At 36.4% G+C, this 15,939-nt stretch overlaps 1 protein-coding gene across 1 annotated transcript in view; it reads left to right on the top strand.

Moving 5' to 3' along the window:
• Positions 1–6,981: 6,981 nt before the first annotated feature.
• The window catches only part of SPTBN5 (spectrin beta, non-erythrocytic 5), a 135,743-nt gene continuing 126,785 nt past the window's right edge, over positions 6,982–15,939 (top strand). Inside the window, exons 1-3 of the mRNA XM_072427640.1 lie at positions 6,982–7,056; positions 12,845–12,971; positions 15,453–15,620. Of these exons, the coding sequence (XP_072283741.1) occupies positions 12,852–12,971; positions 15,453–15,620 (288 nt within the window). The 5' untranslated portion in view covers positions 6,982–7,056; positions 12,845–12,851. The remainder of the gene's footprint in view (positions 7,057–12,844; positions 12,972–15,452; positions 15,621–15,939) is intronic.

The following is a 15,939-nucleotide window of genomic DNA, read 5'->3' as shown; positions in this document are numbered from 1 at the left end:
TGCCTAATTTGAATTTTTTTTTAAATTATTATACAAATGCTTTCATTAAATAGGTAATTGTAATGACAAGATACAATGCATATGGGTTCCTATATAACAATGCAAAAAACAATGTGCAAAATGCAGCATACTTTACTATTCTTTCACCATTCTTAGATTTTCAGTGGGAAATCCTCAGTCTGAAATGGTGCTGGATAACTTGCTCATCATTTCCATCTATGCATAGTTTTCCAATTTAAATATTCCACATAAAAGATTATATTGGGGGGGGGGGTTGTTAGAGCTGGGCCAGCACGGACTGGTATTAGATATTTCCAGAAGAACCAATGGTTGTGTTAGGGAATTGACTCCTGGAATTTTTATACCAGTAACAAAACCTCCTTGCAAGAAAATACAATATAGAAAGGAAAACGCTACAACAAAACATTTTCGTTTAGTTTTAATACTATTACTGTTTAATTCACTTTTTTTTGTGACTGTGACTATGCCCAAGGTGTGTGCACTTCTATGGAGCAGCAGGTGTTTCAGCCTCTGAACAGAACACTGCACACAGAGACTGCACCAGGTGGTTATAATGAGGGTAGAATCTCACTCAGTTTAGGGAAGGACATGGAGAAACAAACAACAATGTCATCAGGACAGAAAAAGGTAAAAATCTGTTACAAAAGTAAACTACAATCTAAAAAGTATCACTGAAATAGAAAGATTTTTTATTTCTTTTAACTAGAGAATTCTAGCAACCATTCTGTTTTCAAACTTTATACTGTAATATTGGTGAGTGACATTAGCTCTAACCTCAAGGTAGAATAGACTGATGCTTTGCATTGTGGAATGTATTGGGTGTTATGTGCAGTAGATATGCTGCAAAAAAGTGAATGATATTAATTTGTCCCTTGGATTTGTAATTTTTTATGTACATGCAGTATATTACAAAGCGGAGACCCATTTAATAATATAACCTGCAGACCTAAATACATTTATGGTTGTTTCTGACCTGATTTGCCCCATGTGGTTTTATGTTTTTTTTCCACATGGCGCAATATTGATAAATTATTTACCTGTAATGATGTACTGAATTGTTTGCAGAGCATTTGCGTAGCTTTCAGCAAGCTTGGAACAGTTTTACTGTAGCCTTTAAATCCCATTTAATTTACATTTTGTGAATGTTATAGACAAATTTAATTGCTGAGCAGCAGAACTTACAGAAAATTTAGCTGACTTCAGCACTGCAGAAAACTTGTAATAGTGTTAAAGAAATTAGGTAAATAAAAAAAAAAACTTACTGTGGTGGTAGGAAACAATGCTCTATGCTTGTGCAGAGATTCTGACTGGGCCAACCCAGTGGCCAAATGCTCTAATCCCAAACAAAAACAAATGTGCCAGCACTGGAAGGGATCGCTTTCAAGGAAAATATCATGTGCAAATCTCACATCCATGAAAAAATGTTTTGTGGGCTGTAGTCAACGTGAAATGTTTAGAAGGCCCCAAATGCAAACCCTATCACATCAAAGGAGTCACATAATAGCGTCATGTGTCTTCCAGTTGAGTCCTGCTGCAGTTTTTGCACTGGGCCAAAACATACCCAAAAGAGGAGAAGGAGGGGAAGCCAATAAGGTTAGAAAATACCACTACAGTGTTTGCCGAGCCAATAGTACATAAAAGAAAAAGTGGAAAGATAGCAGCTCTTTATGGCAGCAAATAAGTCTAGCATGACAAAAAACCTTTTATTTCAATTACTAAAACATATACTTCTTAGAAACATAAGAGGCCATGGCAATGTTTAACCATGACTTTATAAAATACTCTCAATAAAGAGTCCAAGATGTGGGTCAGTATTGTATTTATGGTCTTTCCTGACGCGTTTCGCCCTAAACGGACTTCCTCAAGGGATTGCTGAGACCCTAAAAATTACATTAATAATGGTCTAAGTCCATTGTAACTGTATAATTCATAATGACACAATTAAGAACAAATTGAAACAATATCTAAAATATTAGTATTTTAAATAATGCTAATTTGTATTTATCGATCATGTACTGTATATCTACACAACACAATTATGCATTGCATATAAAATTTCCTTGAGATGAGTTATTAATTTATGATATCTATGGACTTAAGAATTCACTAGCTAAGATTTATATATTAATGTATACTGGTAACTATACTAATATGGTACCCAATTTTGACATGTCATATATGTAGTTGTATACTTACCCATTTATCACCCTTAACCCTTCTAATGTAACAGGTATTATGTGTATGTACAGTGTTATTAAATATTTTATATAGTATATATAGTATGGGTCCCATTCTATTTCAGCTTGACTTACTTCGTATAAAACCATCAAACTAACGCATATATTTTTTTTGTCATTAATTAATTTTTTTATTTTTTTTATTTACATTGTTAACACCTCTAATAACGCATAATTTTTTCATTATAATATAGACATACACATATATACACCTTTAATCCATGTATGATTTGATTATAAACATTTTACTACTTTTTATTTTTTATTTTTTTATTATATAGTTTTTCACATATAAATTGCCTCTCCTACTAATGCCTCACGGGTGACGGGGGCACTCCATAGTTGGTGCTATAGTCTCTCCTTTTAAATTCAGGGAGAGCCGGTTCATCCTTCCCTACCCCCTATTTGATCAACCGTGCTGGGCTGATCAGACCCGCTGATTCGGAGCTCTTCCTCTGATCTTAAGGCATCAGAGGTTTGACGTCACCCTTAGGGCCCCCCCAGCAATAGGTGGGTCCAACACTAGCATCACTTTCTAATTATTCGTATAATCACACCTGTGTATGTGCTCATGCACGAGCCGAGTCCGTGCTCACATATCTTTATTTGTAAATATTTATCAATCCCAAACTTCATTCACCCACCTACAAAGAAACAGAAGAAGCCTGTTTCAAATAGTAGCATATATCAACAAGATAGGCATGGTAATTCACACAAGAGCAGTATATTGAGTAATTAGATTTTCTAACCCATTTAAGGATGAGCAGCTGGCAGCCTGAGTCCTGGTTTGGACAGCTGCCACCAGCTTTCCCCCCCCATACCTCCTCACCCAACAGTATGTAATGATTTTACTAAGGCACCTAACCATAAAGTTTCTACTTAATTTTCTAAAGATTTTTAATCTTTTCTCTGTCCTAGCTTAGGACGATTGTTCCTTATACTTGGAAGCACCTCTCAATTAATCCTTAAGATCTTCTTCTGAACACCCTTCCCAATTTTTGATAGTCTTCCTTACACTGCTTACAAGATTACAAGATCCAACACATATCTTCTGAGGTATGTTTTTTATCCACCTTTATTATTATACTTGATTATTAATATCATATTTCATCATTACTTTAAACTATAAAAGAAAACCATTACCATTATTATTTTCTCATTGATCTATCATAGGTTGAAGGTATATATATAAAAAAAAAATAAATAAAACTGCAGCCAGTGTACATATTTAAATCGTAGAAACGCCATTTTGTGGATTAAATGTTTATTACATAATTAAGATATATTCTGTGATGCTACAAATAAATATTTAAAAAAGAACTTCATTTTTTTAAAAATGTATTTCTAGATACTTCCATCTACGTGAACTGGATTAATTATAATTATTACATCATTAAGATAGCTATACAAGTATGAATTATATTTCCTAAATATTTTCTTTATCTGTATCCCAATACATTACCATGTTTATTTACACTTGCGATTATTTTTCATATGAAATTGTAGAGTCTCCAATTGCATCTTTTTCTTCTCGTGAGGTCAATATACCAAGTAAGTCAAGACTATTTGGATGAATCTGCCTATTTCAAAACTGTCAAAATTGTAAGAATACTGTGGAAATTCTATACTATACTATCATGTAATTTAATTGTAATTTCTAGGGTCTCGGCAATCCCCTGAGGAAGCCCGTTTAGGGCGAAACGCGTCGGGAGACACTATAAGTACATTACTGACCCACATCTTGGACTCTTTAGTGAGAGTATTTTATAAAGTCATGGTTAAACATTGCCATGGCCTCTTTTACCAATTATGTTTCTAAGAAGTATATGTTTTAGTAATTGAAATAAGAGGTTTTATGTCATGCTAGACTTGTTTTCTGCCATAAAGAGCCGCTATCTTTCCACTTTTTCTCCCATACCCAAAAGAGAAAATGAGAGTGAAAAAAGGTCCAGATAAGTGTCAGTGACCGCAATAGTAAACCCTACATTGGAGTTAATGACTGTAATAACTTCCAGGATTGCAATAAAATTTCCCAAAATTGGTGTGATTGGACACGATATTACAATACAGTGTTGGTGTAATACCCTCACTTTGGTGTCATTGACCTGATCAAGTGCTCCTGTATTACTCTAGCAGAAATTGCTTCAGCTCTGGTACCCTTTTGCAACCCTACAGTTCCCCTGGCTCAGGTAAAACAAGTAGCGGACTCAGCCCAGGGCACAGTAAGTCACAATAAAAACTGGCAAGTTGGGCCCTTTATTGAGCACCAGGGCTAAAAAAAAGCTTAAAAAAGCTCCTTGATGCTTTCTAAAACCCTAAAAAACGTATTTTTATCTATACTGCTCTTATGTAAGCTGCAGTCCTTGTCTAAATGTAAAACCTCCTCTAGGTAAAGTAATCTTTTTTAAAGGATGAGTTTTTTTGTTCTTTCATCTTGGCAGATAGACATGATCTTCCAAATATCACACCCCGGGAATATAAGAACCTATTGGATGCAAATTTATAGGTATGAAATATATTTTACATTGATGTTTACAGCCATTGATGATTCTGAATTATTACATCACTGCACTGGCTGTATTCCATTGCTTCCATTCCATTTCCATTTCTTGTTCTCTTTCTAGTAGTGAAATGTGTTCCATTACAGAATCACTAGATGGCGATAAACCTTCATGTAACCCACAGAAACACTAAACAGCAAAACAGTCATAAAAACAGCTACAATCATGATGGTTGTGATTTTAAATGCTGGCAAAAATAAAGTGATTTAATTCTGTCTGTGGTATATGCATGCAGCAATGAATAAACCCGATCCAGCAAAAAGAAGCATTGGAATTAAAACATAACTAAACCTAATCCTAAAGCTACGTACACACGTCAGATTTTTATCGCCCGATAATCGGCATCGGCCAATTATCGGGCGAAAATCTTCCGTGTGTACTGTCGGTGTCGTCCATCGTCCGGACGACCGACCTGCCGGATCCACGGACGATGGACGACAGCCAATCGTAATGAAAGGGAAGGGGAGAGCGCGCAGCAGGGTGCCGCTCCGTTGCTCTCCCCCCTCCCCTCTCCATAGAGCATGAACGGTGCTGTATGTACAGCATCGTTCATGCATCTTGCAGCCCCTTGTCGTTGGAAAGGATCGTGAAAGATCCTTTCCAACGACAAAAATTGCAAGTGTGTACGCAGCTTTAAAAAATTGCATTGAAGCAGGTTCTTTATTTTAGCAAGGACAGGTGATGAGCCTTCTGCAATGAAGTCTGATTGTATTTTTTAATCACATTCTCCTGTCCTCCTCCCATTGTGGATGTCACCATCTAAAGGCCAGGCCGAAATACGCAGCATTGTGTGCGGAGTTGCACATGTGTAAGGCAGCTTAGTTTATTTTATTGTAGAAGGGACATTGTGCTCACGTTTTTTCTCTGATAAATAGATTATTAGCTACCTGAATACTGGAAATGTTTAAAGCAGTTGTGGAGTCATGTGTGAAACTGTTAACGTTTTCAATAAAGTGGGTGTAACCTAGATTTTGGTTTGCCACAAAAAATAAATAGGAAACGATGGTAAATGTGACCTAACGCGTGTGGGACTCTTATTGATGGCCATTCAGTTCATCACATGTGACACTGTTCACCCTAGAGCCTGGAATTATTTTTCCAAACCAGAGTTTCATTATTGCATTTTTAAAGGTGACCTAAATTGAAAAAATAAAACAAATATGATGAGGCAATGTCCCTTCTTTAATAAAATAAACGTATCTGCCCGATCACAATTTTTCCCCTGTACTTTTTTACAGGTGCCACCATCTTCGTCCTCTTTTATTCTGGTTGACGGATCTTTGGCCATTTTGATTGGCCAGACCAGGATGACGTAACTTTTGCTCATGCTATTGAAAGTTCAACCAGTCCCAGCAGCCCTGGGGGATATGCTGCCATGCTAAACTAAACTGCACATGGGCAGCTCAGTACACATACAAAAGAAGGTTATGAACAGGCAGCTAAGGATGTTTTAATGCACCTGTCCCTCTTTGTTGTAGGAATCCTGATTGTTCACAAATATGAAATGCGGGACTTTAGCTAATGTCATGTTTGTCGATAAATTTCCAATGTGTCAAAGTGAAATTAAAAGGTAAAACATTAAAAAAATGTTATCAGGCAGGTTGTATATTGCAGAAGGGACGGGCATCTCATCTGTAATAAAAAAAACTTACCTGCCTGTTTGCAGTTTTTTTAAAGTAAACGCTCCAATTTACTCCTCACCTCCTCTTCTTCCGGGTTTGGTACCTTTGGCTATTTTTGGATTAGGCATGCTAAAAAAGCCAAAGCAGATTGTGAACAATCAGGGTGTTTATTAAAGAACCTGCCTGCTCATGATTGTTAAGTAAAGTTAATCTTTAAGAAAGTAAATTCATATAAAATGCAAGCAAAATCCTAATGTGATGTGTAAAAAAATGGACAAAAAACTAATATATATATATATATACATATATATATAAAAGTTCTGAACACCTCAAGCTCATCCCTAAAATGTTTTGTTTTTCTGAACCTAAATAAATACAGAGGCCCTGCACTGAACTTTATACTGGTATGTTGATGAATAGTTCTAGATTTGAGAAATGGAACCTTTGTAATTGGGTTGTAAATGCCTTTCCTCCATAACTGTACTCAAAGGTCATTTCTAGTTTCACCTGTTAAATGTAAGAAACACCCATGTAATGTTACTCAGCTCTGCTCTCCGGGAGAGGCTGAACCACAGACAGTTCTAATACGGACTGGCTAACCAGTCTTCATAAAAGGTAAGTTTTTAATGTGAAGTTTTTATTGCTGTTCTTTTGTCTCTTGTTAGTGAAGATTTTATAGAAAAGGCTGAAAAGTTTGAACTGCTTGTTGGACAAGTTTTTTTTTTTTCTTTTTGTTAGTGTGCAAATACATTGATCAACTAATCAGATTAAAGACCGGTATGGAAGGTCAAAATGTATCACAGGAAATGACCATTAGTGATAGTAGGAAAGAATAAAAATTCCGTTCTATTAAATAGAGAGGGAAAGGATGAGCTGGAGATGCCACCATGGGGAGGTCATTGCCTTCTGCCCCTAGTAAAAAAAACAGCAGGCAATACTGGTCTGTTGTGTCCTGCATGGCGGATTAATAATCCATGTTGTGAGGCCACTAAATTAATGCTAGAGTTTGCAAATACACTAAGCAATTAAAGTAAAGCTTGGTACAGATGATCAAAAATTGTTACTGGAAGCAATAGTAGGAAAGAATGAACGCTGTACAGACATCACATATGGAGAGGGGAGGACAAGCAGGAAGTGCTTCTATAGGAAGGCCGCTGTGTCCCCCCCCATTGGTAAACAATAGCGGAGGTTAGCAATTTGTCAGATTCTATATAGCAGATCACTAATCCATGTCATGAGGTCACTATGTTAACATTTGTTTTTTACCGATGATGACCAAAGTCTTGGGAGACCAATCAAGTGTCTGTATGAGTTTACTTCCATTCATCTGAAGACGATAATCTTATGAACACTTTTTGGGTTACATTAACTTTTGGGATGATGATATCTGGTTTCTTTAGCCAGAATTTCTTTTTACTTTTGGACAGAATAGGAAAGGTTTAAAAAGCTCTTTTTAGATTTATGTGGTTTTTTTGTGCAATGGTGGGATTAACCTTCTTTTTGACCTGGTGACCATTGTCCTTTACACAGAGAGTGATGGAAATTCCAACTTTTACACTTTTGTAGAGTAAATCTTCCAATGAGCAAATGTTTACTTGTGACCACTGGCTTAGAGGCTCACTTAATAAGCAGTGGTATGGCTGCACCCCAGAAAACCAAAATGTATGTAATAATAAAGCAAAGCAATGGTTCAGCAAAGCTCTTTGCTGAACTCTAAATCTTGCATGTTACGGAACGGAATGAAAGATCTGTGTAGAAGAAAACTGGGTCATGTAATCTGTCAGAGTCACATCTACGTTTATACTCCAATCACATCTAAGTTTATACTCCGAACACAGAGCTCTCTCTACTTCAGTGAGCAAAAAAACTCTAATGGTTTGCTGGTTACACACCATGGCCTCATTTTATGTATGAGCACTTTATGTATGTAGAGTACAATGGTGTGGAAAAGAGAGCGAGCTTTTATAAATGAACCCTTTAGTGGGGTTTCCATTGACCTTGAAAACATTTCCAATCACTTGGCAATGGGAAATCTTTGCAGTGGGTAGCAGCAAAAAAAATTCTTTTCCTTAAAGGGACCATTTCCTCTACCCCAAAAGAATAGGACATTTTTGATAAAGATAAATTTTAAGAAGAGCAATGGGAGAAATTCTAATACAGTCTTTCCTTTTTACATTTAGGATACATCTGATTTATGGTACATTAGTGTGATGGTCAATGAAATAAATGCCTTTGACATTGTTGGCCAGTGGGAAGAATGCCATCCTTACAGATACCCAAATAGATCATTGGTGTTGGTGGTAAATGACCTGACATACACAAATTGCTCAAGGAACCCCTTAATCTTAGGTGGAACCCTAGTTGAGAAACACTGCTCTAATACATAGTGTAAAACAGCCAGGGAGCTGCCTGAACTCACCCACCTAATACCTTCATTGCGATTCCCTGGACAGCTTACACACATATACTTTAAAAACTAAAATGTTCTCAATATTTAATGTATGTGCTACCCTTAAAGTAAAAATATTCCTCCGCCCCATCCTATCATCCAGAATACCACTAGCAGTGTCCCCCACCCTTTTAAGTTCATGTACACTAGGGGTGTCAAACTCAAATACACAGAGGGCCAAAACTAAAAACTTAGGGAATAGTTGTGGGCCAACCTTAAAATTTATTGAAAAAATTAAGAACATTTTTCCTTCTCATTAGATATAATTTCTTTTCATATAAAAACAAGGAGGTTTTGCTTCACATTCAATCTGGAACAGGTCTATATTAGAGAAAGACGCATACATTTTTTTTTAATTTTATTTTATTTAAGAAAAAATCTTATGCCTCTTTCTCTATTTGTAGCCTTCTGAGGTAAATTTCAATGGTAACCTTTTTGCACAGGCTAAGAATAATAATAATTTTTTTCTATGAAAATCCAACCATTTAGACGCGAGTGATGCCGGGAATTGTAGTAGCGGGGCTATTTCAATGCAGCGGCGGGCCAGCTGCAGTTCATATTTAGAATTTCTTTGGGGGTCAAAAAAAAGACGTTGGGTGCCATATTTGGCCCCCGTGTCAGAGTTTGACACCCCTGATGTATACCGTATCCTCCAGTTTCCAACTCCCTTGTTGTACCAAGCCCATCTGGTACAAATCTTGCGCCAGGCTGCCCATGCGTGTACATTCAATTTAAGTCTACGAAATGTTGGTGCATAGGTGCAGGAGGGCTAAGTTATTGGTTGGGGTGTGTAGAGACCTGTGTAGTAATGTAGGGTTGGGGGGTGAGAGTTGCTAGTGTGGAGGAGGAGAGGGACAGGAGGTATTATTTATATGTAAACATGTACTTTAGGTCCTCTCAATGGGTGCAGAGGTAAGAATGGACATGAGCCATGTAGGCATGGAATTTTTTGGAGTTTTTTTATTTATTTACTTTTTTTATATTCATACATTTTGGGGTATGTGGAGGTAAGCAGGTAATCAATAATACAAAAGATGAAAGAGATGTAATACTTGTCCACTGTAAAGGCAAAAAGTATTTATAGTGTATATATAGCCAAAGGAACAGAGTCATCCACAAATAACAATTTACAGTTATCTATTGTTCTGCTGGCAACTCTAAATGTATAAATGTCCTACCCTTTTCTATCCCAGTGACCACTGTCATATTGGCTTTTATCCTAAGATGAAAAAATAGAGAAGGTGATAGAGGCAATAAAAAGCTGACCAAAGTTTGAATCCTACCCTGCTACCCAAAATTTAAAAAGTTTTGGCTGTACATACAGTCAGGCCCAGAAACAAGAGATGTGCCCACTTTGGGTTGTACCCACTGTAGTGGAGATAATGCTGTTGGGTGGAACATCTCCTACCTCTGCTCTTTGACTTTCTCCTGTGGTCTCTAGGACTTGTCTGTCAAAATAGGAATTAGCCCTGATAAAGTAAGTTATTTATAGGACTACCAGATGTAAGGTGTGCACACGTCATTCAGGTGTTTTTTATGCCCTAATACCAAAGATATTTTCCTTGTGTGGTAGAGGATAGGGGAAAGAAAGAGGGTAGAAGGAACTTGTCTAAATACCCATTAACTCTTGTAAATCTTGTAAATACAGAAATAGCCTTCATTATTTTTAATGGAAGCATTTATCTGCATTTACAAACATTTAAGAGCATTTTAAAGTGGTTTTGCAATCCAAAAAACACATTGCCTAATAAATGCGTCTAGTATAAATTTCACATAGGCCATTTAAACATGGCGTAATAACTCTGTAGACACAAAAAACACATAAAGAAAAAAAAAACTAAAAACAGAAAAACAATGTAGCCATTACATCTAGTTGGTACTAGTACAAACTTCTAAAATGCTATGTTATATTTTTCTTTTGTAGCTTAGATACACCTTACCTGACTTGTGTCTACCAAAGACTATTATTCTGGGACTCATGACTTGCTATCAGTGCTGATTCTATATATAGTATATATAAATAGAGTATATCTATATCTTATAGTATAAGATACAGACATTGTAATCATATTTCTACCTATTTTCCTACTTTTGAGTTTATATATATATATATATATATATATATATATGTAGTCTATAGCTCTTCTATTAATTTTGTGTTATCTATATATATTTTTCTATATTTATAAAAGAAAATCTATATTTTTTCTATTTTTATCTATCCATCTGTCTATTCATCTATATATATTCATATTTATATGTTATTCTCTATATTTCCTCTTCTCTTTTTATCTATCACTATATCTCTCTCTATTTCTATCTTCCATCCTATTTATGAATTATCTGTTTAAATCTACCTACCTTTCTCATTGTGCCAGTGGCTGTTTAAATATTTGGCCTTTCTAACTCCTCAATTTAGGTATGTGATGCAAAGCATTAAATGTATTTTTGTACAGCTCATTTGGTACATCTCCCATTGTTTTTATTGCGTGCAAACCCTCATGCCAGACAGCATATAGCAGATGTGGTTCTTTGGCAGTAGAGCTCTGATGGGCCCTTTTATACTTTAGCTGGGTCTTATGTGGATTGCAGATTTAAGATTTTTAATCTAATCCCCAGAAATAGGAAATCCTTTAGCCTGTAACCCAATCTTGCATTCTCCGGCTCACTTTCCCCACTTTACATCCCAGGCACATTAACAGCTGAGGTCCCATGAGGAACTGGTTAGCATAACATTCCCAGTGCTGAGGGAAAAAATGCAACGCAGCCAGAAACTATTGTACACAAGAATTTTTATAAGACCGGTTATAAGGTCCATTCTGATAATGAGGCATTTCTTTCACTTATTAACACGGAAACATGGAATGTCTATTGCTGGTTTTGATGCTCCGGACAAAAATTTACGTCATTTGACACACAGCCTTGATCAGGGGCATGATGGAAGAAGCAGTGGTAGCCTGCAAAGTGACTTATAGAAGAAAATTTCAAATTACTGAAGTTATATGAATGAAAAATAAATTTTGATAGGTTGCTATAATATATTACATTTTAGGTTTGTAAAAGATTCATTCTAATAGGTTGCTATAGGACACTTTTTTTTATTGGTGAGTTGAACTCACTGTTCTTAGGTAATGCAGATTATAATTAGTAAGAGATTAATTCTAATGATATACTAACATGGGGACAATAAATAATAATGTCTCTTAGCCCAAGCTGCCTTGAAATGCCCAACTAAACTCAAAATGTATTAGGGCAAATTCTACAAGCAATGTACAGTCGCAACGGGGTGGACACAATGCAGGTTTTGTGGACCAAATGTAAATGCTCCACAGATTTCCTCTCATGTCTAACCAGTGGGAAGGTTATTTATGTGTGATCATAAAACGCCTTATGTAGGATGATAAGAAAGTTAGGCTACATTTTCTAGCATGCTTCATTGTGTAATTACATCAGGTGGTAGGACTTATGGGAACTTCTCATGGGAAGTAGATAGTGAGCTTATGTAGGACTTTTATCTATTTAAGTGAAACTAAACCTAATTATTAAAAGATTCCGAGCATGCAGGCACTTTATTACAGAAAGAATAGACAATGTCTCGTCTGCAATAAAACTCACCTGCCTGTTTTCAATCATCTTTATAATGTACACTGAGCTGTGACCGGAGTTCCAGAAACTAGAGGAGGAACCAGCGAGTGAGAAGGGGTGAATTTAGTTAGAGTGACAGAGAACAGGCGGGTAAGTTTGTATTATTGCTAATCTACGTAACTACATTATGAATTTGCCTTGGTATTCTTAGGCTTAAGTTTGGCTTATCTTAAAGTTATGTATACCACTTTTGGAAGTGTCTATATCTGATAAAAAAAGGGTTTGATTGTTTTTTTGGTTTATTGTGACCAAACAAATGTTTAAATATTCAAACATTCTAAAAAAATGCTTGTTTATTTGCTTTTTTAGAGGCAGCATGGAGGAAGAGGGTGTACAAGAATATGAGAAAGGACACATTAAAAAGCTGCAAGAGCAGCGCATGGCAATGCAAAAGAAAACCTTCACCAACTGGATGAACAATATCTACAGACAACATGTAAGGACCATGATACCTCGGGTCCTGTTTTAATGACTATGCACTTGTTTATTACCATTCTAAGGCACTTTGATATATGTAGTTCATCATGTAACCCTTAAATGGGTTAACGTTTCAATTTTAATTCAAATAGTACATTACACACATATTAGCATTTTAAAACTAACAGTCTACTTTTGGTGATAAAGTGATTTGTCAGCAAAAGGAATGATGGACAAAGTATTTATTTTTTTCAAAGACCATAGACCCTGTAACTAGCACAAAGTGGTTAAACCAGGTGCAACCTTTAAAGTAATGAAGACTAGCAACTCCAGTCTTCATTCTGTTCCAGAATCATGACCACTGCTAGTGTCCAACATTTCCACAAGGGTTGAAAGTTGTGACCCCACTGCATTGGCCAGCAGGTTGACCACACAGTGTGCAGTAGGTGAGTTGGCACCGGAAGCACACCAACGTGTCAGATACCAAAATGGCTGGAAGAAAGACTGGTACCAGCACCTGCCAGGATGGCATTACTAATTTTCTTTTACACACTTTCCCTAGTTTAAAGCTGAAATCCAGGCAAAATGATAAATATCTACATAAAATACATAAATCAGTCATCTGCCAAGTATTTTTTATTTCTGTCTATCCAATTCTACGATTTACACAGCTCTTCCTCAGAAAACAGCCCTGTCTGGCAAGGGAGGGACCTGGCCTTTTTTGCTGCACTTTCATTTCTACTTATAGAAATCTTCCCCATCCTGGATGGTAACAGACATCTGATGAGCTCCCCTCTACAATGCTTTGCTATCTCCTTCTTATAAATGTATAAAATGTATAAAATGTTACTGATAGCTCCAGATTACTTCCATGTCATGGAGTGAGGGCAATGACAATTGTATCAGTGTATGATGTTTGCAGCACCAAATCTAATATTTCCTAATGGTAACTACCACAAATTACCAAAATCTGCTCAATAGATCAATTAAAATGGTGATCAATGCTCTTTTATTGGGCACATGATACAACACAGCAAAAGATTTCTGGCAAGATGAACTGGAAACTAAGCCCTACTGACTTAATTGGCCTGTGATTTATCTACAACTTCCTTATAACATTTTGGGTGTGGTGTGCATTTCCCTTATTCTGCAGACACCTTGTCATAAATCTTCTGTAGGGAGCTCCGTGAGTACTTTGGAACAGAAAGTTGCCATATTAGATGATTTCATCTTTCTTAAGTTGCTGCTGCTTGTATTCTGACCTCTGGACAATTATTACTAACTAGTGGCAGTCATAAACATGTAAGGAATGAGATTTATTTTTGTATTGGCAGTAAATGCAGGACACGGATACTTTCTGGAATGTGATTGATTATATTGTGCAGTGTGACATTCCTGGCATTAAAAAAGATATGATTCTCCTCCCTGATTTTTATCTAGGATTACAATGCACTGATAACACCTGCAGAGTGAAGTGAACCTGTGTTATGACCATACTAGCTATGGAAAACCAGGTTCACTTTACCAAAGAAACCATACGGTGCCAGTATTCTAATTTTGGGCTCTTTGTTGCCACTGGCACTGCCACTGTTGAGTACTGGAGAAAGTCTTGCTAGTTCCAGGATTTGGGAACAAGTGGCACTCCCATTTTCCTTTCCATAATGCAGCGTTCATTGCCTGAATGGCTATCAAAAATCTCAAGCACTGTCATTCTATTGGAAAACCTTTATACCCTGTGTAAGGTTATCATGAATGGAATGAATGGGTGGTAGAAGTTGGCAAGATGATTAATTTGGCACATGGTTTCAAAAACCGTGTTTAATTGTTATCCTTCCCCAAAATAATAAATCAAGAGAATCTATTTACTACTCCCTCCAAACCGAATAAGGATATAAACATAGGTGTTCTAATAAGTCAAGCATGCATGTCTACTGGACAGTCAACTATGGAATGGGACACATGCAAATCTGGTTGTGTCTGGACATCCAAATGTCCTCCCATGTTTGCTTAAAACACATATAAAACAAGTACAAAGATTTAATATTTAGCAGTTTTCCAATCCTTTGATGCAAATTAAAATTTACATACTAAAAGTTATTAGGGAGATTTTATCTGTACATGGCACCAGATATTACAGCACACTTATTTTAGGGGTCATGTGGATATGCCAATAATCCCATATTAGTTTTAAGGAACCAGCATTTTTTTAAATGCTCTCCAATTAAAATATTCTTACATTTTCCTTCTATCATGAAAAGTAAACCCAGAGACATTACAACATCTAGAATTCCAGGTTTTCCATAAACCTCATCACATATATTCCAATTGCTAATCTGGAGTCTGTTTTGTGACTTTGTGGCTTCTTTGTTGAACACACCTAAAAACCATAAACTGGCAATAAATGACCCTTACTGATGTCATATTTGTTTCTGCTGCTTTCACTGGGGAACATGTTGGTGTAATATGTTCTTTACTAATATGTTCTTTTTATTCTGTACAGGACTGTGAACCTATTACAGATATTTACACAGAGCTTTGTGATGGTTTGTACCTGCTTCGACTCTTGGAATATATTTCAGGAGAACAACTTCCTAAACCAGCTCGAGGGAAAATGAGGGTTCATTTTCTGGAAAACAACAGCAAAGCTCTCACCTTCCTGAAGTCCAAGGTCAGATATGAACCTGTACAGTACTGGGATGGAGATGGGGGGTATTTCCATATATTGACAGGAGCACAGGAAGAAAATTCTGTGATTTAAAAAAGACCAAGGTTTGCTACTATGAGCTGTTACATGTTCTTCTTGTGCCTGCTCTGGATTTCCAAATCACTCATAACTGTTTCTTTGAATGCACTTTCTTCACAATCCTGATTTGTCAAGCTGCCATACTACCTTCTAAAACCATTTTTTGTTTTGCCTAATTTGTTTTGAGGGCATGCAATTTTGAACCAAGAATTTGACATTCAAGAAAATATCAATTTCTGTAAAT

This window comes from Pyxicephalus adspersus, chromosome 12, assembly GCF_032062135.1.
Source record: "Pyxicephalus adspersus chromosome 12, UCB_Pads_2.0, whole genome shotgun sequence".
NCBI classification, from domain to species: Eukaryota; Metazoa; Chordata; class Amphibia; order Anura; family Pyxicephalidae; genus Pyxicephalus; species Pyxicephalus adspersus.
Note: the sequence above shows the minus strand (reverse complement) of the source record. Positions and strands in the feature narration are given on the sequence as shown.